The sequence below is a fragment of the Bos indicus x Bos taurus genome, chromosome 20, assembly GCF_003369695.1.
Source record: "Bos indicus x Bos taurus breed Angus x Brahman F1 hybrid chromosome 20, Bos_hybrid_MaternalHap_v2.0, whole genome shotgun sequence".
Taxonomy (NCBI): domain Eukaryota; kingdom Metazoa; phylum Chordata; class Mammalia; order Artiodactyla; family Bovidae; genus Bos; species Bos indicus x Bos taurus.
The window spans coordinates 33,492,086-33,511,875 of record NC_040095.1 but is presented as its reverse complement, the minus strand read 5'-3'; the positions used below and the strand labels follow the sequence as shown (position 1 = coordinate 33,511,875).

The following is a 19,790-nucleotide window of genomic DNA, read 5'->3' as shown; positions in this document are numbered from 1 at the left end:
GCTGCCATGCCTTCCCTCCAGGGGATCTTCCCAACCCAGGGGAAAAACCCCGTGTCTCTTATGTCTCCTGCACTGGCAGGTGGGTTCTTTACCACGAGCGCCACCTGGAAAGCCCCAACTTGATCCAACCACTGATAAACTTTGTCACTTTCAGTCCTAGTTTCTTCCTAACTCAAGCAAGGGCAGTCATCACCCCATGGGGGGCATTTATGGAGGACTTTTTGGTTGTCACTAAGGCTTGGAGACACTAGTGGCAAGAGGATCAAGGATTAGCAGCCTGCAAAGCAAAGGGCAATCATGCACAGGAGACTCTCCTGCCCAAAATGCCAACAGCATTATTTCTAAAAAGTCAGGATGGCTCTTCCCATCCACCCCCACAAAGCTGCTTATGCACTAAAGTTTAAGTCGTCCCAAAGTACAAAATAAACCAAGAAGTTTAACATGACACTGACCATCACTAGTTCTGTTTTCTCCTTTCATTAAGGCAGGCACGCATGTATGCCCACACATACAAAAACGCACACCTGCACACACAGGCACACAGATTTGAGGCAGAAAGAAAAATGTCCTCTTCCCCAGCCGCATTGCTTTGATTTGGAAAACAGCCACTCCTGTTAGCAGAGGCACTGCCAGATGAAATGTGCACTGTTGCTAAAGGCACACATAGGTTTAAAGGAAAACTGAGCTGCTTTCCACTGGCTAAAGAGAGCCAAGAACTGATGGGCATTCACTTCACTACCATCAGCTTGTGGAATTCCCTCCCCTATCTCATTTCTCATTTCTCCTTTTGCTTTTTCTCATTTCTCCCCTTCTCCTGGCCTATGAATAAAAGGTGGTACCACCAAGCTCCTCCATTTTTGGATCACAGGAAACTTGGCACCTAATAAATCAATGGTCACTCATAAACTCTACAGCATATCTCTTAATTCAACTTCGGTTTGGAACAGATTGAACAGACATGGCCCTACTGCAGCTGCTGGATAGGAAGCATTAAAAGATAAAAACTTGCTTTAAAGTCACTATGGTTAATAAGTGTCCAAAGTCTGATTCAGCCAGTTTAAAGACAACCTTAACAGTATGCCACTGAACTAGCACAAAGAAGGAAGCAGAGTGAATAGTTCCAGGGACTGCCCAAGGGCTGGGTAAGATACGACCTGAGGTATAGGAACAGCTGGTGACCAAGCCAAGCAAATCAGCACACTTATTACCAGATAGAAATGTCACAGGGTTTAGCTACTTTGCTCCCAATTAGATTTGTAATTTGCTATAGCATCAAGTTTAATGAGCTATATAGTTACCAGCTTATTCATTTAGTAAGCATTTACTGAGCGCCAGAGCAGAAAACTACTGGGCCAGGTAGTATTCTAGGTACTGCGGATGCAGCATTCAACAAAATATAAAAGGACCTACCATTCTTCTCAAGTTTACATTCTAGAATGTACGTGTGTGGGAAGTCGGCACAAAAAGACAACAAATATAAATTAAAACATGGTTAAGTACCACGATGACAGACACACGGAGGGCTATGACAGGGGTGAGGAAAAGTCTCTCTGGGAAGGCATCTGAGCTGAGAGCTGAGTGACAGAAAGCGGCCAGCCAATGGAAAATCTGGAGAGGTTCATTCCAAACAAAGGAAAAGGCCAAGCGAGGCTTAAACACCCTATTTTTTTTTTTTTTTTGAGGCAAGAAAAGAAAACCAGCATGGCTGTAGGAGGAGGAGGAAAGAAGGGCACTGACAGGTAAGAGAAGTAGTCTGAAGCCATGGTTATGGAACTAGTAGGTCCTGGTTATGAGCGTAGATTTTCTTGTGTGAGGGATGGGGAATCCACAGTTTCCAAGCAATACAGTCATGAATCGCTTTGCATTTTGAAAACATCAGTTGGGCCCAGCAGAGGAAAATTAACTGTAAGGGTGTAAGAGTGAGCACAGGGAGGCCTGTTAGGAGACTACCAGAGTAATCTAGATAAGATGACAATAAACTAGACTAGGATGACAGCAATGAAGATAGAAGGGGGATAAAAGTGATTCAGAATACATGAAAAAGTGAAATTGTCTCAACGTGGACCGGATAAGAGCAGTGAAAAAAGGAAAGGAATCCAGGATGATATGTTAGCCTGATGATACGAAGCCTAAGCTTACAGGCTAACTCTGTGGCAGATAGGATCCAAGGAAAGATTGAGGAAAAAAGAGAAAAGTGAGGCAGTTTGGGAGAATAAACACAAGGCATATGTTAAGCTGACAACAGCTTCAAAAACAAACACAGATGATTGTTAACCTTGGAGGACTTCTTCAGACACAGTGTGAAACCTCTTTGTACTGGAAACAGTCCAGTGGGGAATGGAGGAAAAAGAATTTATTTGCAGTCTCTCTCCCATATCCTGCCTCCCATTGATCAAAGTCAGTCCCACAAGGCTTTAACCCATTCACACTTCTGGGTATGTGACCCAGTCCCTCTGAAGCACCATAAGGTCCAACCTAGCCAGCATCAAGGTGTGATGGTCTTTGCATTATCAGCACCATACATGGCGGCTCTCTAGTCTGTTCTGACAGCAGCGTCTGCCTGGACCTTATGGTAATAAGAATAGTTGCAATAACCTATTATGAAAAATAATCTGAAAAAATATATATATATGTAACTGAATCACTTTGCTATATACCTAAAACTGACACAATACTGTAAATCAACTACACATCAATTTTAAAAAAACTATCAAAAAAAAAAAAAAGAATATCATGAGCTTTCTCAAGGGCAGGGATCTGAGGGTGAGGGGGGCTGATTAGTTCTGGAATGGCACATCAACCAGCAGAGATGACTTCGCGCTTCCAGTTTGTTTGTTGTAGTTGCTAAGTCGTGCCCAACTCTGTGACCCCAAGGATGATAGCCCATCAGGCTCCTCTGTCCACATAATTTTTCAGGCAAGCATACTGGAGTGGGTTTTCATTTCCTTCTCCATGGGACCTTGCCCACCCAGGGATCGAACTCATATCTCCTACATTGCAGGTGAGTTCTTTACCGTCAAAAATTGTGAATCACTACATTGTACACCTATAACTTATATAATATTATACATCAACTATAGTTAAATTTTAAAAAGGGTAAAAAAGAGAGAGAGAAAAACAGATGATATCAAAACAAAAGGAGGGGAGACTTCCCTGGTAGTCTAGTGGCTAAGACTCCATGCTCCCAATGCAGGGCGCCTGAGTTCAATCCCTAGTCAGGGAACTAAGATCCCATATGCCATAACTAAGACCTGGTGAAACCAAAAATTCATTAAATAGATTAAAAAAAAAAAAACCTTTTTAAAAAATGAGGGTGGTTTTAGGAACAAGATTCCTGAAAAGGCAAAAAGGGATGAGATAGGCCTTTGATAAAAGCAGGGGCACTTCATCACAACACAGTGAAAGTAAGTGGCCTTGATGCAGACACACTCAGACTGGAAGACGTGGGGTGAGAAAATAAAAGGCATTCTACACTGACTGCATCTATTCTCTTCTGCAGAATAAGAGGCAAGATCACTATCATTAAATACATCCAGGCCGGCACTCAACAGAATGCATTTCACACAGCCAGGTCACCCTCAAGTTCACTTTGGTAGTACGCTTTTCTAGACAAGGAACAAAACTCATGGCAAATTATAAATTATTCCAGCTTTCCAAATATACACACTAATACAAGGAAAAATGAGACCACTCAGCTATACAATTAAATATCACCATCTAGTGGCTGAAACCTTAAAAGCCAGTGTATAAAAGTTTGAACCCATACTGTGATTCTTAAAAAGGTATGCATGGCCTGTGCATGCGTGTGTCCTGTGCAAGTGTGTGCGTGCTAAGTCATGCCCGACTTTTGTAGCCCGCCAGGCTACATGGAATTTTCCAGGCAAGGATACAGGAGTGGTTAAAAAAAAAAAAAAAGAATACTGGAGTGGGTTGCCATTTCCTCCTCCAGGGGATCTTCCTGACCCAAGGACTGACTCCACATCTCCTGCATTGCAGGCAGATTCTTCACTGCTGAACCACCTTGGAAGTCTACGGTATGTCCTGGTTAGTATTAATTTGATAAAAAGATACTTGAACAAAATAATTGATAAAAAAAATTTAATACTTCATGAAATGTATCAATCACATATAAAATCTTACATTATCTAAAGTATATTCACCAGTGCGTACTAGGTGCTATGTGGCATGCTAAGTGTTTATACATGGACTTGCTCTTTAATCCCCCAATAGTTTATGAGATAAATGTCACCTTCATTTTATATATAAGGAAACTATAAATTGACAAAGGATTAAGAATCTGCCCAAAATTTTTACAGTAAAAATGATAAAGTTAGCATCTGAATAGAATTAAAATGACTTCAAAATCCACACTCAAAACCACCAGACTTACTATACTGTCTCTGTAAGGCACCAGGGGCTTCCCAGGTGGCACAGTGGTGAAGAATCTGCCTGCCAGTGCAGGAGATGCAAGAGACGCAGGTTCAATTCCTGAGTTGGAAAGATCCCCTGGAGTAGGAAATGGCAACCCACTCCAGTATTCTTGTCTGGAAAATTCCATAGACAGAGGGGTTGCAAAGACTGAGGGACTGAGCACACACAATCATAAGGCACTAACATTATTTGGGCTTCAGTAGAAAAGTAAACCACTTTTCTGTTAGATGGAATCATGAAGACTACAAGGTAGAACTTCAAAATTTAAAAGCTATTCTGTTGCAAACCACATTTTCCTGAGAGTAGTTAATAGTTTGTTACTAATGAAGTAAACTGGACAGGGTAGAGTCTGTGATGCTCAAGAACTGTGCCTCCTTTGGAGGAAGAATGACATTAACACACTTGGATCATACATATTCAATGTACTCAGACAATTCCCTAAGTGCTAAATAAAACGAAATGAGAAAACCTGCAGGGTAAAAAAAATCTCAAGGAGGCAAAACAATGTATCCCAGGAAACTGAAGGAGCTCCCTCCTTTCCATCAACCTTCCCTCCCTCCTTCTCTAGCAATGCCTCCAGAGGCACCCCTACTTCTCTACACTCTTAGGATTATTACTCATTCCAGGTTCAAAGCTGTTTCATATTTTGTTACTTAATCCTTACCACCATAGCTTTTGGGGAAAGGAATTGGACTCAGAAAAGAACAATAATTCTCAAGTGTCATATTCTCAGGCAGGAGGAAGACAGGAAAATTCTATTCCCAAAGGTCCTCTGTGGTTGGAATATGAAATAAAATATGTTCCCAGAATGGTGTTCCAATCTGGAGTTTAAAAATATATATTTCTATAGGTACAAGGTAATATATGGTAGTTAATCCACAAAAACCTATTTAGCCACGATATACCATAACACAGCAGCCTTACAAATGTTCAGTAAATATCTACTGACTGGCCTTGTAAATGACACAAATTGTTCTAAGAGCTAAAGGTAGGGTACAAAAGTCTGTTTAGACAAAGTCCCTACATTACTGGAGCTTACATTTCTATAGAAGGCAAAGAAATATAAAGCACTAAATAAGTGAAATATGTAACTTCAAAAAGGGAGAAATACTAAAAGAAAATTTAAAAAGCTGATGTGATTGTGGTTTTTCTTACTTTAAGTCATAAAATTACTTCTCACCATTGTTAACAAAATACAATGAAAAGGGTCTTATTGTTGCATACAAAGAGACCACAACCTAGTTTTCTCTCTTCAGGAGTATGTACTGCAAATATTTTTGTATTTCTTTGCTCCAGCAATACCAACTTGGTAGAATCTTCCTAAACAGGTAAAACAATTTCATGAGTCTTTCTACTTCCATGTTCTGTCCCCACTTTCCTGAAATACTTCCCACCACTATTGGTTTGGCAAATACTACTCCTTCTTTGAAACCCAACTGAAGACTGAATTTATCTGTCAGAACTTCCTTGATATACACAGGTAGAATTGGTGGCTCTGATTTCCTGTGATTCTAAAATATTTTCTATGGACCTGTCTTACCGCACACACTACTCTAATTATTTGTATTCTTGTGCAGAAGGCAATGGCACCCCACTCCAGTACTCTTGCCTGGAAAATCCCACGGACAGAGCAGCCTGATGGGCTGCAGTCCATGGGGTCGCTAAGAGTCGGACACGACTGAGCGACTTCACTTTCACTTTTCACTTTCATCCATTGGAGAAGGAAATGGCAACCCAGTCCAGTGTTCTTGCCTGGAGAATCCCAGGGATGGGGGAGCCTGGTGGGCTGCCGTCTATGGGGTCACACAGAGTCGGACACGACTGAAGCCACTTAGCAGCAGCAGCATCTTATCAAAAGCTGAGCTCCTTAAAATTTATTAATATATCTTACCTCTCTTTGAATGTTTTTTAAAAGAAGGATGAATGGATGAATGGCTATTTGATGTTAGATTTTAATGATGACGTTACACATTTCTTAAAACTGAACACATTTTAAAGAAATTGGTACATCAATAAATGTCTAACACTGTTCATACACCTTGGTAAATCAACAAGCCTTACAGCACTTGAAATAACTGCCACCCTAACAACGAATTCACTTTCTGATCTCTCACCTTTGTAGAGATCAATTTAATGATTTTCTCTGAAACACAGATTTAGAAATATAAGTCATGAGTAAAGAAGTTTTTCAATCTTTTGTAAGGTTTATTTGATTAGCATTGCTTTCACCTATCACAAAATAGACATTTAAAATTCTTTCTTTAAAAAAAAAGCTGATGTGATGGAAAACAAGGAAGTACAGGATGCTGTGTAGCCAGGGAGTGGTTTGCTGAGAAGAGGACTTATGAGCAGAGATCTGAAGGACAAGACGATAAACATCAGAACACAGGAACTAACAGGTTTTCAGATAAGAGTCATGAGACAAAGGTGCATCAAGAACTGTCTTCAAAAACACAAGGAAGGACACTGTGGCTTAAAATGTACCGAAAATGATAGTGATTTAAGATGAAGTTGATGGGGAAAGGATTGAGTTCTAGTCTTTTAATTTAACTTTACTATTCTTCCTTATATTATTTCCTACTCCTCATATTACTTTCAATCATGTTGAATATTCTCTTAGATATTTTTAAACCATTATTTCTATTTTTTTGGCTTAGAGTAGCCAGATGACTCACAGAACTCAGATTCCTTTAATTCTGTTTAGTGATCCTTCAAAGCTGTGTATACAGTAATCCAAAAACATATGCTAAAGAGCTAAAATACTTAATTATCTCACAGTGCTCTCCATTCAAAATAAAACATCCTATCCAGCTGATTTCAGTGAAATGACTCAATGTTTTGACATGCAAGAAAAAAAAAAGCTATTTGTTTATCCACAAAGTTGATATCTCTCATCTACCACAGGAAATTCAGAGGGAATCCCATGGCAATAATTGAATGGCTCTTCCCTTCTACACACTAGTGTGGTCTAGAGAAAAAGATAAAAATGACAAAATTAATGAACTTTTAACAGGCATTTACAGGAATTTCTAAAGATGTTTTATGGATGTTCTCAAAATGATTTCATAAATGTGGAAAATTTACAGTTGATTTTCTTCTAAGATAGAATAGCCAATCTTGAGAAGTCCTACAAGAGAAAAATCTTTGTGCTTAAACATTACAAATGAGAATTCACCATCTAACATTAGGACACAAAGCTGTTAGTTGTCGCTGTCTTCCCTTCACTTTCAATTTGAGGTGCTAATATTTTATAGTTTAAGCATTACTTCATGTTTTACATTAAAATTCAATAAGATTACTCCCAGAATCAAAATAACATTCCTAGAAACAAAAAGGCTGGTTCCTCAACTTTGACTCAATTAAGACAAAAATGATAAACAAGGAATCTTTTATAATCATCCTTACCAATAGTGGGAAAAAAAGAAGAAAAAGAATAAAGAAAAGCATTTTTTAAAAGTGCTTCTTGTCAGCACTCCTACTTCTAATGTCTCAAACGCTTCAGCACCACAAAGGATATACCAGTCAGCACCACCCAGGCCCGACTGTAGATCTCTGGATGATCTGAAGAGCATTCCATCCTATCAAAGACCAAAGCCATCCTCTAAAAGAAAACTCTAAAAACATACCTTTTATTTTCAGCCAGAGTGGCTCCTTCATCCTTCAGCTGTTTGCTTTTCTCGGCACAGCCTTCAAGGAGACTTTCTTTCCTCCGTTTAACAGCATGAAGCCAGTTGCCTTCATCTTTCCCGACTGCATCCTTCTCATCAGCAGCTTCAGCTTCAAACTGCTGGGATGTGACCTTTGAGACCTTCTCACCGATCTTCCTTTTCCATCCAAAGGAAGCCATTCTGGAAAAACTACAAAGAGAGAGCTTTAAATTTCATACTTGGCCCTTTATAGAAGTATTCCAACAAACAGGTAAAGAAAGCATAAAAGGATAAGGCTGTCACCATTTTTTGGCCCCTAATTAAAAGAGCGGATCTAGGCGATAATCATCTATGGCTGCTAACATCCTAAAGTGAAAGTGAAAGTGTTAGTCACTCGTCGTGTCTGACTCTGTGACCCCATGGACTACAGCCTGCCAGTTTCCTCTGTCCATGGGATTCTCCAGGCAAGAATACTGGGGTGGGTAGCCATTTCCTTCTCCAGGGGATCTTCCTAACTCAGGGATTGAACCCAGGTATCCTGGATTGCAGGCAGATTCTTTACTGCCTGAGCCACTAGGGAAGCCCAACACAGTAAAGAAAGACAAGTTCACAATATGTATCTCTTGATGGAAGTGACACAGAAGCCTTGAAGTATTCCTGCCAAAATTAACACTAAATCACCTCATATCTCTACCAGTTTATAAAAAATAAGGGATACAGAGGAGAATGCTAAATAACATGTCTGACAAGACAGCAAGAAACAGAAATAAGGAAAAATAAAACTGGTTTCTTCAAGAAAAAAGGAAAAGTTGGGAGGTATCCCCTAGATTAAGAGAGACTTAAAAAACAAACCAAACACAACGTGTGGATCTTGTTTAGTTACAGAATCAAACAAGCCAATGGGGAGGAAAAATTTATGAAATAATAGGGCAGATCAGAACAATGCCTTCATATTTGATGATATTAAGAAATTCTTGCTTTTTCAGGTATAATAGTATTATGTTGACAAAAAGTATGCTCATCTTTTGGGAATACATATTAAAGTATTTTACATAAAATTACACATTGTTTCAAAGTAATAGCAGGAGTGATGAGTGTGATATAAGATATACAGATTAAAAGATTGCTATGGGTTGATAAGTGATCAAGTTAGGTGATGAGTACATGGAGTCTTTGTACTTTCTTCTCTCTTTGCATATATGTTTGAAATTTTCCATCATAAAAAGTTTTTGAAAAATTCAAAATTGGTTAATCAGAATGATAACAAATGTTAAACTGCTTTGTAAATCTGCAATAATAATACAAAATATAAGGGCTGAGTGAGCAAGCATAATTGATGGAAACAAAGTTAAAGAAAACCCTGGAAGAATTCAACAAATATTTATTTGGAGGAGGGATTTACTGAGGGAGCAAGAACTCTTGCTAGTTACATGGAAAGGTTTATAGATACTGAGATACCTTTGGAATTGTAAATGAATTTTTATATGTTTGTATGCACCCTGCACAAGAGTCTCTAAGCTTTCATTCCATTCTTAAAGGAGCCTACAACCCCAAAGAGAGTATCAACTGACGGATCAACTATTGGGATAAGGAAAAGAATGGACCAGAGGTCTACACACAACTATCAGAGAATGGGCATTGTGGGAGTACCAGAGGGAGAGAAATGAAATAATAAGTTCCAGCACATACCAAGCTCTTCATCACCAATGCACACTGAAATAAAGTATAAGTAACCACTAGGATGAAAGAGACCAAAAAAAAAGTGTGGGTGGCTATGAGGTCACTAACATGGAAAGGCCCAAGACAATGGCAGATTTTGGAGAGGTAAGAAAATTGTGGGTCATGTGCCTAAGTCCTTAATGAAGTGTCAATAAACTACAGCAATCAAGAAATGTACTGGGTGGGACTTCCCTGGGGGTCCAGTGGTTGGGACTGCATGCTTCCACTGCAGGGGGCATGGGATCCATCCCTAGTTGGGGAACTAGGATCTCACATGCTGAGAAGGGAGGCCAGAAAACAACAACCACCCCAAAACAAACCAAAAAAGAATGCCTAGGCTGATAGGGGTAAACCACACACTTCCCACAGGAGCAGAGATTCTTAGAAAAGCCTGACGGAGTAATGGATTATAAACTATACTAGGGAATGAGGACAAAGCCAAATCCTCTTTCCAGACCCATGATAATAGGGGAGAATGAGTTTCCTATGTTTGAAGACTACTGCAAGTAACATAGGGAAAGAACAACAACAACAAAAAGCCTGAAAATGTAAGTGTGTTTACTATGAAACGGAAGTCCAGAAGTACAGAAAGAGAACATAAGGGATCGTTAGAAAGGTCTCACAAGGTATTAGAATAAGTCATGTCAAGAAGTCTTGCATTTACCACTGTCCCTAAAGGTGACAAGAATGAGGATGATTAAGTTTTCTGGGTTCAAGTTTCCATATCAGCAATGTGAGGGACGAAACAGTGTGTGTTAGCCATTCAGTCATGTCCAACTCTTTGCGACCCCATAGACTGCAGCCCGCCAGGCTCCTCTGAGCCTGGGGGTTCTCCAGGCAAAATACTGGAGTGGGTTGCCATTCCCTTCTCCAGGGGATCTTCCCGACCCTGGGATCGAACCCTGGTCTCCTTCATTGCAGGCGGATTCTTTACCACTGAGCCACCAGGGAAGGCAACATAGTGTGGGAACCCGAATAACACAGACATTTTACCCTGCCACAAGCTAGAGAACGCTTCTCTTCACTGCGTCGGAAAATGAAGCAACGATGGCGAGGAAACCGAAGAACACAAACAAGGAAGCAAAACAGCATCCTTCTGCGTATATGGATGTATTCGGAGTTGAGGGATTCCGCAAGAAACGATTTACCAGAACACGTTACCGCAAAAGAGAAACCAGTACTAGCGACTTCCCCTCATTTTGAAAACACACACACACAAAAACTGCGAAGTTCACAAGGGCTGCCCAGGACGTCACCCGCGAGTTCAGAGCCCCGCCCCAGACACGGGCCCCGTCCCCGGGGTGCAAAGTCAGCTACCTTCTGCTCCTCGCGCCCGGGGTGCGAGCACCAAGGAGGGCCTGAACCCCAAAACTGCTGGTCCCTAGAGACCAACCTTAGCGTCCCGGCTCTGCCACACCCGCGGTGGGCCTCAACTCCGAGTTCTGAAGCTCCTTACTCCCGTCACCCCAAGACCCACCAGCCTCGTTTTCCCCCACTTCCGCCGACTTCCACCACTGACCCGTAGCCTGTGTTACCCGAAGACCACTCCCCGGGTCCCCTGTTTACATTCCGCTTGCCCTTTACCCACCGGAAACGGAAATTATCGTGCCCCACCTCCTTCCCGCTTGCCGTAGGTGCCGGGTTTTCCAAGATAGTGGGGTGGTCGACCTAGGGCGTCCGAACCGTTCGGAGCAGCGAGCTGGGAAGAGGCGACTCAGTGCCTTTCATCCGCAATCCTTTCCCTGGGACTACAAGTCCCAGAAGTCACTGCGGCCGCCCCCACCCCATTATTACCCTCCGAAGCTGGTAGTCCGGGCCGCTCGGACCGGGCACGCCCTCTAGCGGCAGACGAGAGCATCGGAGCGCTGGTGCCCACAGCTCGGGAGCGAGGGAAACTACGTCTGCGCAGGCTGAGTGCGCGTGGAGAGGACTTCGCTGGTGGTATCGCGAGGCCAATCCAGTCAGCAGGTAGAGGGCGGAAAACGACTTCTGGGGAAATCGAGGGCATTGACACGCGGCCCTCCCTGAAGGAATTTACAACCTAGTTGAGATCAGCCAGGCGCTGAGGACAGAGGCAAACCCGACTATAAAAGTATATGAGGGTGGGGAGAGGACCAGGGAGGGCCCTAGATCAACTCGGGGGGATGGGTCGGCGGGCGAGGGCGGCCGAGGGGGCAAAAAGTTGGATGCAGCGTCCCTAAAGAAGAACTATGACCCGAAAGTAGCTGTTTTGAAAAATAAAGTGGGAACGTGTAACACAGGGAAGTGTGTAGGAAATTGAAAAATTGAGATTGTTTTCAGTGTTGTTGTGGTTTCATTTTTGTAGACCAAGTTTTCTCAACCTCAAGGGTGTAACGTTTCCAACTGGATCATTCTTTGAGGCAGCGGGAGGGTGGGGGTGGGGGGTGACTCCCCTGTACGCAGCAGGGTGTTCAGCAGTATCCCTGGGCACTAGATGCCATTAGTATCCACTACCACCCCACAGACTGGTTTCAGATAGGAAAAGGAGTACGTCAAGGCTGTATATTGTCCCCCTCGTATTTAACTTATGCAGAGGACATCATGAGAAACGCTGGGCTGGAAGAAGCACAAGCTGGAATCAAGATTGCAGGGAGAAATATCAATAACCTCAGATATGCAGATGACACCACGCTTATGGCAGAAAGTGAAGAGGAACTGAAAAGCCTCTTGATGAAAGTGAAAGAGGAGACTGAAAAGGTTGGCTTAAAGCTCAACATTCAGAAAACGAAGATCATGGCATCTGGTCCCATCACTTCATGGGAAATAGATGGGGAAACGGTGGAAACAGTGTCAGACTTTATTTTTGGGGGCTCCAAAATCACTGCAGATGGTGACTGCAGCCATGAAATTTAAGACGCTTACTGCTTGAAAGGAAAGTTATGACCAACCTAGATAGCGTATTCAAAAGCAGAGACATTACTTTGCCAACAAAGGTCTGTCTAGTCAAGGCTATGGTTTTTCCAGTGGTCATGTATGGATGTGAGAGTTGGACTGTGAAGAAAGCTGAGCGCCGAAGAATTGGTGCTTTTTAACTATGGTGTTGGAGAAGACTCTTGAGAGTCCCTTGGACTGCAAGGAGATCCAACCAGTCCATTCTAAAGGAGATCAGCCCTGGGATTTCTTTGGAAGGAATGATGCTAAAGCTGAAATTCCAGTACTTTGGCCACCTCATGTGAAGAGCTGAGTCATTGGAAAAGACTGATGCTGGGAGGGATTGGGGGCAGGAGGAGAAGGGGACAACAGAAGATGAGATGGCTGGATGGCATCACTGACTCGATGGATGTGAGTTTGAGTGAACTCCGGGAGTTGGTGATGGACAGGGAGGCCTGGCGTGCGCGATTCATGGGGTCGCAGAGAGTCGGACACGACTGAGCGACTGAACTGAACTAAACTGAACTGAACCACCCCACCAGTGGTGACAACCAAAAATGTCTCCAGAAGTTGCCCAAAGTCCCTGGAAGGAAGATAGGTCCCCCTCCTCTGCCTCATTGAGAACCACTGATGGGAAACAGTGATTCTCCAAAGATGAGCCTCAGACCCCTGAGGGTCCTCAAGATCCTTTCAGAGTCAGAAGTATTTGGGGGACTTCTCTATGGGTTAGAATACGCCTTGAAATGCAGGGGACACAGGTTCCATACCTGATTGGGAAACTAAAAATCTGTCATGCCACAGAGCAACTAAACCTGCACACCACAGAGTCTGTGCACTGCAACAACTGAAACCTGCCTGCTCTGGAGTGCGAGCGTGACAGTGACAGATAGCACATGAGGAAATGAAGATCTTACCTGCTGCAACAGAGACCCAGTGCAGCCAAATAAGTAAATTTAAAAACAAAACTATATTTTCATACTATCATGACATCATTTACCTTTTTCATAATGTTGACATTTGCGGTAAGAATGGAAAAGCAATGGTGGCTAAAACCACTGGGACCTCAGTACAAATCAAGGTGGTGATACCAAGCTGTACTAGTGGTCATTCTCTCCTCGGTACACATTCATTGTAAGAAAAAGAAGATTCAGTCACTGAGTGTCCTTGAAGAAGCAGTAAAAATCAATTTATTAACCCTGAGTATACACATTTCTTTTTAATATTCTGTGTGACAAAAATGGGAGGTACAAAGTACTTTTACTTCATGAAGTATGATGTCTCAAGATAAAAGCTCTTGTGAGATTACATTATAAAAACACTTGTGAGGTTACATTATAAACAAACTTTTTTGTGGAATACAGCTTTTACTTAGAAGAACTGACACACCTGCTGATTATCCAGGCTTGGGTCTGACAGACAGTTTGAAAATGAAGGAAAGGCACCTGCTACATCAAGGAAAACAATTGACAGTGTTGCCAAAAATAAAATTCAAGAATTTAAACAAGAGATAGCTGGAGTAACAGCCAAGTTTGACCTTGGAGTACAAAATGAAGCAGGGCAAAGGCTAACCGTTTTTTCAAGAGAGCACACTGGTCATAGCACACACCCTTTTGCACAAGACATGACTCTATGTGTGGACAACACCAAATGGTCAATACCGAAATCAGATTGATTATATTCTTTGCAGTGGACAATGGAGAAGCTCTATACAGTTGGCAAAAAGAAAACCTGGAGTGGACTGTGGCTCAGACCATGAGCTCGTTACTGTAAAATTTTATATCCATGGAGTCACCGAGTCCAGACACAACTTAGTGACTAAACAACAACAAACCATTTTGGAATACTTGTATTTGCCATAATTATCTTGCCAGCTTCCTGGTGCTTCCAGATTTTTTTTTTTTTTTTTTGGCCACACTGCATGTGGGCATGTGGGATCTTAGTTCCCAACCAAGGAATGCACCCACAATCCCTGCAGTGGAAGCATAGTCTTTTCCTCTAGACTGTCAGGGAAGTCCCCAGACTTTTCTGATGAGACCAGTGGTGGTATCAAATGTGGTTTTCTTTTTTATTGTTGGATTAGATGTTTCCAAGATTTATAAGAACTGCAGAAGTGAACCAGTTTTTTCAAAATAATCAGTACACAATCGTGGTAGCCAGCCTCCAAGATAGCCACCTATGAGCCCTACCCCTTGCACTCACACTCTTGTGTAGTTACTTCCCACATCATACCAGGATTGTTCTCTGTTGCCTCAAGGATATAGTAGAAGTGATAGTATATCACTTATTATATCACTTCTGGTATTAATAAAAAGATACTACTATAGTGGTGGCAATGTCACCCCACTCCAGTACTCTTGCCTGGAAAATCCCATGGATGGAGGAGCCTGGTGGGCTGCAGTCCATGGGGTCGCTAAGAGTCAGACACGACTGAGCGACTTCCCTTTCACTTTTCACTTTCATGCATTGGAGAAGGAAATGGCAACCCACTCCAGTGTTCTTGCTTGGAGAATCCCAGGGACGGGGGAGCCTGGTGGCCTGCCGTCTATGGGGTCGCACAGAGTCGGACACGACTGAAGCGACTTAGCATAGCATACCATAGCATAGTGGTGGCAGTGTTTCTTCATCTGGGTAGAGGTTTACATGGCCATGTTCATTGCAAACCTAAAACACTGAAAATTCATCAAAGGAAATATTTGATTTGAGCACTTTCCTGCATATGTTAGACCTCTATAAATATCTTTAAAATGTATGTATCTAGGGACTCAGAGCAGGATTTATGCCTTATGGTCACATTCATAGTGCTTGGTTCATAGTAGAAGATATACAAGAAGATATAGTTTGCAGAGTGAATAAGTCAATGGTTCTTGAAGCTGTACACCTTTCTAGGAGTCTATATCAAACCTCAAAACCCCCACCACTTCCCTACTTACTTTGCTCTATGATAATGCACCTATTGATATATTTAATAATTTCCCATGCTGCCTATATAGACAACATGATCATCTTCCAAGTTGTTGGAAATTCTCTAAATTTGTCATAGTTAACATTTATTGTCATTCACAATAAATAGAACAATCTTTTTACAATAGAACAGTTCAATAAATATTGATTTTTCAGGCAAGAGAATTTCTCATACAATTTTGTTCAGTCAGGGTAAACATCTAGAGTAATTTATAAGTTCCCTAAAAGAACAATCCATGCATTGTTCATAACACTCTTTAGGACTGTTTTCTGTTGTTCAATTATCAGGTTATTTTAAAGATTCAGAATGTCGACAATCTAACACAAGCCAACAATGCCATATGGGATATAAGATTTTTTACTGATTGAATTCTAACAGTAGTGGAATTCTAACCAAATCCAATGTTAGCAGCCAAAGGTAACTGCTCTTCCATTATATATAACTTAATATTTTGTTCAGGTGTTTAATTTTTAGATGAAACAAAAGCTCACTAATTTAGATGAAACAAAAATCATAACATTCAAGTGCCAAAATCTGCTCAAGCACTATACTTTATATTTAGGCACACTGTTTAAAAGGTACACAGATGGTTGGCCATAACAAGTAACTTTTTTTTTCCACATAGTTTTCTCAGAAGTTCACCACATTGTAAACCAATGAAAAATCATATTTTTTATTATCCATTTTCTAAGTCAAAGTATTTGAAATTGTATCTTTAAGTATACCCTGGTCAAGATAAACGTGAACAAGCCTCAAAAATCTTGTACCACAAAGATTAATTTCTACCGTACTACCAATTTATAGTTATGTTGTATGTAGGCTTTGATTCATCTAGTGAAGAAAAGTCACAATGAAAATAGGATTTCTGTTATGGATGGGGGGACTCGGAAGGAGTTAAGGGGAAAAGATGTAAAGCACATCCCAAAGGTGCATGGAGTTCTCCATCCACCCATAGTCCACCAATCATTCAGTGTGAATGGTATCACTGAAAGGCCAAAAGGGGAGGTGGGGGTAGGTGGCCGGGTGAGAGGTCAGGATTTTCTGTATAAAATGATTTAAAACTCTGAAAAACTACAAAGCCATCCAAAGAAAAAATATAATCGAAGTAAAAGCAATGGAGTTTATTTCAGTGAAATTACCTTAAATTAGATATATTAAGCTCCCCAGTCCCCCAACCTGGTAGAAAAGTTCCTCTCAGTGAGAAATCATTTATTTTAATGGCAAAAATTTTACATATCAGTAAAATCTGTTATTTAAAACTGTGTACAGTACATTTCTGGCAAATGCCTTATACATCTTTCAGTTGTCAAGACAAAGTAAAAATGTGGTTGCATAAAATCACAAAAAATATAAATTGCTGAAAAGATAATAAAAAAAGATTAAAAATCATTTGCATTGACTCCCTTACATCTTCAATTAGTAAGAATTTGCAAACAACAGTAAATTTGTGGAAACTGTGATGAAACCTTGACATTCTCAACTAAAAGTTGTCATTTCAAATATCCCAGCTTAAAAAGAACCTACTTCCAATAGTCTGTGTATTTATCATATTATTTGAACAAGTGCAATATTTAAGTATCCAAAATAAAACTCAGTAACTTAAAGGAATCACAATAACTTAAAAAGAAGCCGTTTACAAAATTAACAATTTTTAGAAGGTCCTATTTAATTGGTTCCTCTTTTTGTTCCCCACTCCCCACAACAGGTCAGAGACATTACGTCTTAGCTCTATATACAAATCTGTAGCTTTAAAAATACAGTCTTCTGTTCTTAACATTAGGAACATAATGCTGCACTTAAGAGAGCCTACATGAAGACAGTATCTCCAAAACAGAGGGCCACATACAAGTTATAAATACAGTTTGAACTTATATTTAAATGGAACTCCTATCATTTTATACAGCTTTCCGATTCTAAGTTGAATAGAATAAGCCCTGGACAGAAGGAAGCAAGGTTTTCTCCTGAATTCAGTGCATGTTTCTAGGGATGCTGGAGCTACATCTACAACTATACAAGCTACCATGACATTTGAGAGCATTATTATCAAGTTACATCGGTGCCAAAAGCAATACTACAATACCAAGAGTCTTAAAAAGGGGGTGGGGGTGGGGGAAGAGTTCTGTTGCAATGGAGAGAGAATACCAAAAAACTTTCAAGTTAAAATATAAGGCAATTATGAACGACAGTATTTTTTTATTAGCATACACATGACACAAATTTTATCTGAGGTGGCTAAATTTTTTCTTACACCTAGTATGTAATGCATTACACTAAGAGCAAGAAAAAGAAATTATAAATCTGAGTTCTTATGAGGATTAAGCAACTTTGGGAAGTTCCCATAATGCTACTTTAAGTAATGAAAATCCAAAGCAAATGTGACTAGTTAGAACTGATTTGTTCCATATTTTATCAAAACAATAAGGTAATAGCTAAGAGACAACCAAATGCAATGTGTAAACTTTAGTTGGAGCCTGGTTTGAAATAAATTTGTATGACAATGAGGGAAATCTAAATATGCATGATTAGATGGTATTAGAGAATAGTATTATGGTTTTTTAGGAGAATGTCATTATTTTTTAGGAGATGCTTTAAGTTTTGAGGAGTGATGAGTCTATCTGCAATGTCAAAATTGTTCAGGGGAAAAAAGCATATATACACATATACATATACACATATATATATAACTGTATCTACATACAGATATATAGATAAATATGGCAAAATGTTAACAAGTATTGAATCTAAGTGGTAGATAACACATGTGATCATCTTACAGCCTTTCAATTTTTCTTCTAAAAAATGGCCATAATGAAATTTAGGAGAAAAAATCCTGTTTAAGCAGTTAACAGTTTGTAAGACATGTCCTATGCACTGAATCAATTTAAAAGGTACATGATTGAATGACCAGACATTCCTGCATACATGTAATACTGACTGACATGATTAGGAGAGAGGACTCTGTCAAATGTCAAACTAACCAATGATTTATTTACAGTATATGCAATGCAGCTCTTGTGACAAAAAGAGCAATTTATATACAGAATATAGTGGGGCAAATTGTAGAATTAAAATTAATGCCTGGAGTGTCTGAATATGTAAGTTCTGTATGTTTTTGCACTTACCAAACTAAAAGAAAAAAATTTAACTGTGTCAGGTATCTTTAATGTGACTTACCATATACTATAGAATATTAAGGAGAGGATATGGAAGAATCATCCAGGCTGTCCCTAATGTTGAAAATACTTGCTAAATTACGGAGCCCAGAAAACAAAATCACCTCTAAAAGTCTCTGGGGATTCTAGTCAAATATTTATTTCTTTATTCCCTTTTTGGCCGCACCACGCGGCATGAGGGATCTGAGTTCCCCTACCAGGGATCGAACCTGCACCTCCCTACGTTGGAAGCACAGAGTCTTAACCACTGGACTGCCAGGGAAGTCTCTAGGCAAATATTTATTGAATAAATCTTTGAAGCAAATATATAACACATCAACATGTAATTAACATATGAAGGCCTTTATGGTAAATTAATATTCTACAAAGCCCTGTATACACTAAATATAAAATAGCCAAAAAATCAAGTGAGCCTGAGAGACCTATAATTCATTGCGCATAGTATATTATTCTATATGCCTACTGAACAATGAACAAAATTGTCTTAATTCATTTTTGCACATTATGCTTTTAACTATTAATCATGTTTCAACCTCTGTGCAAACTGCATTCCAAAAGGCCAACCCTCAGTTATAATTACGTATAACTTGATTATACATGGAAGCATTTGGCTATGATTTATTATGCATGCTTATTGCTATCAAAGAAATAAGCAAAGTTTTAGGTTTACTGTGCAAGAATTTTAATTAGATTCGCGCACATCTCAAAAAATTCTATTGTGTGACTTCCAGGTCTTGGAGTTAATTCAACAGGAGAAGAGTCAAGTGAGGTTACAGATGAGGTAAGAGAAGCTTCTGAGGATTTTCCTTGAGCCTCAGCATCTGAATCATTCCTTTGGCAAGCTCGATAGTTGCTAACTGAGCCCGATCTCTGTGGCGTAGCAGTCCCTGATTTGGCTTCAGTAATTTCATCTGGGTAAAAAAAAAAAATTCAATTTATTCTAATCCATGACACCCTTCCCAGAAT

The 19,790-nt window shown here is 40.3% G+C and overlaps 2 protein-coding genes across 9 annotated transcripts in view; both read right to left on the bottom strand.

Annotated features, from left to right (window-relative positions):
* The window catches only part of TTC33 (tetratricopeptide repeat domain 33), a 29,900-nt gene extending 18,372 nt beyond the window's left edge, over nt 1-11,528 (bottom strand). The window contains exons 1-2 of one of the 5 annotated variants that reach the window (XM_027520089.1): nt 11,386-11,528; nt 8,058-8,288 (exon numbers count right to left, since the gene is read on the bottom strand). In XM_027520089.1, the coding sequence (XP_027375890.1) occupies nt 8,058-8,278 (221 nt within the window). In that variant the 5' untranslated portion in view covers nt 8,279-8,288; nt 11,386-11,528. Of the gene's footprint in view, nt 1-8,057; nt 8,289-10,790; nt 10,967-11,190 lie in introns of those variants that run through there. The other 4 variants (XM_027520090.1, XM_027520088.1, XM_027520087.1 and 1 more) reach the window with 4 other exon arrangements.
* A 5,223-nt stretch (nt 11,529-16,751) lies between these two features.
* Nucleotides 16,752-19,790, bottom strand: part of PRKAA1 (protein kinase AMP-activated catalytic subunit alpha 1) — a 28,410-nt gene continuing 25,371 nt past the window's right edge. For 2 of the 4 annotated variants that reach the window (XM_027519980.1, XM_027519982.1), the window contains one exon: nt 16,752-19,735. In XM_027519980.1, coding sequence (XP_027375781.1) covers nt 19,491-19,735 — 245 coding nt within the window. In that variant the 3' untranslated portion in view covers nt 16,752-19,490. The remainder of the gene's footprint in view (nt 19,736-19,790) is intronic. The other 2 variants (XM_027519984.1, XM_027519983.1) reach the window with 2 other exon arrangements.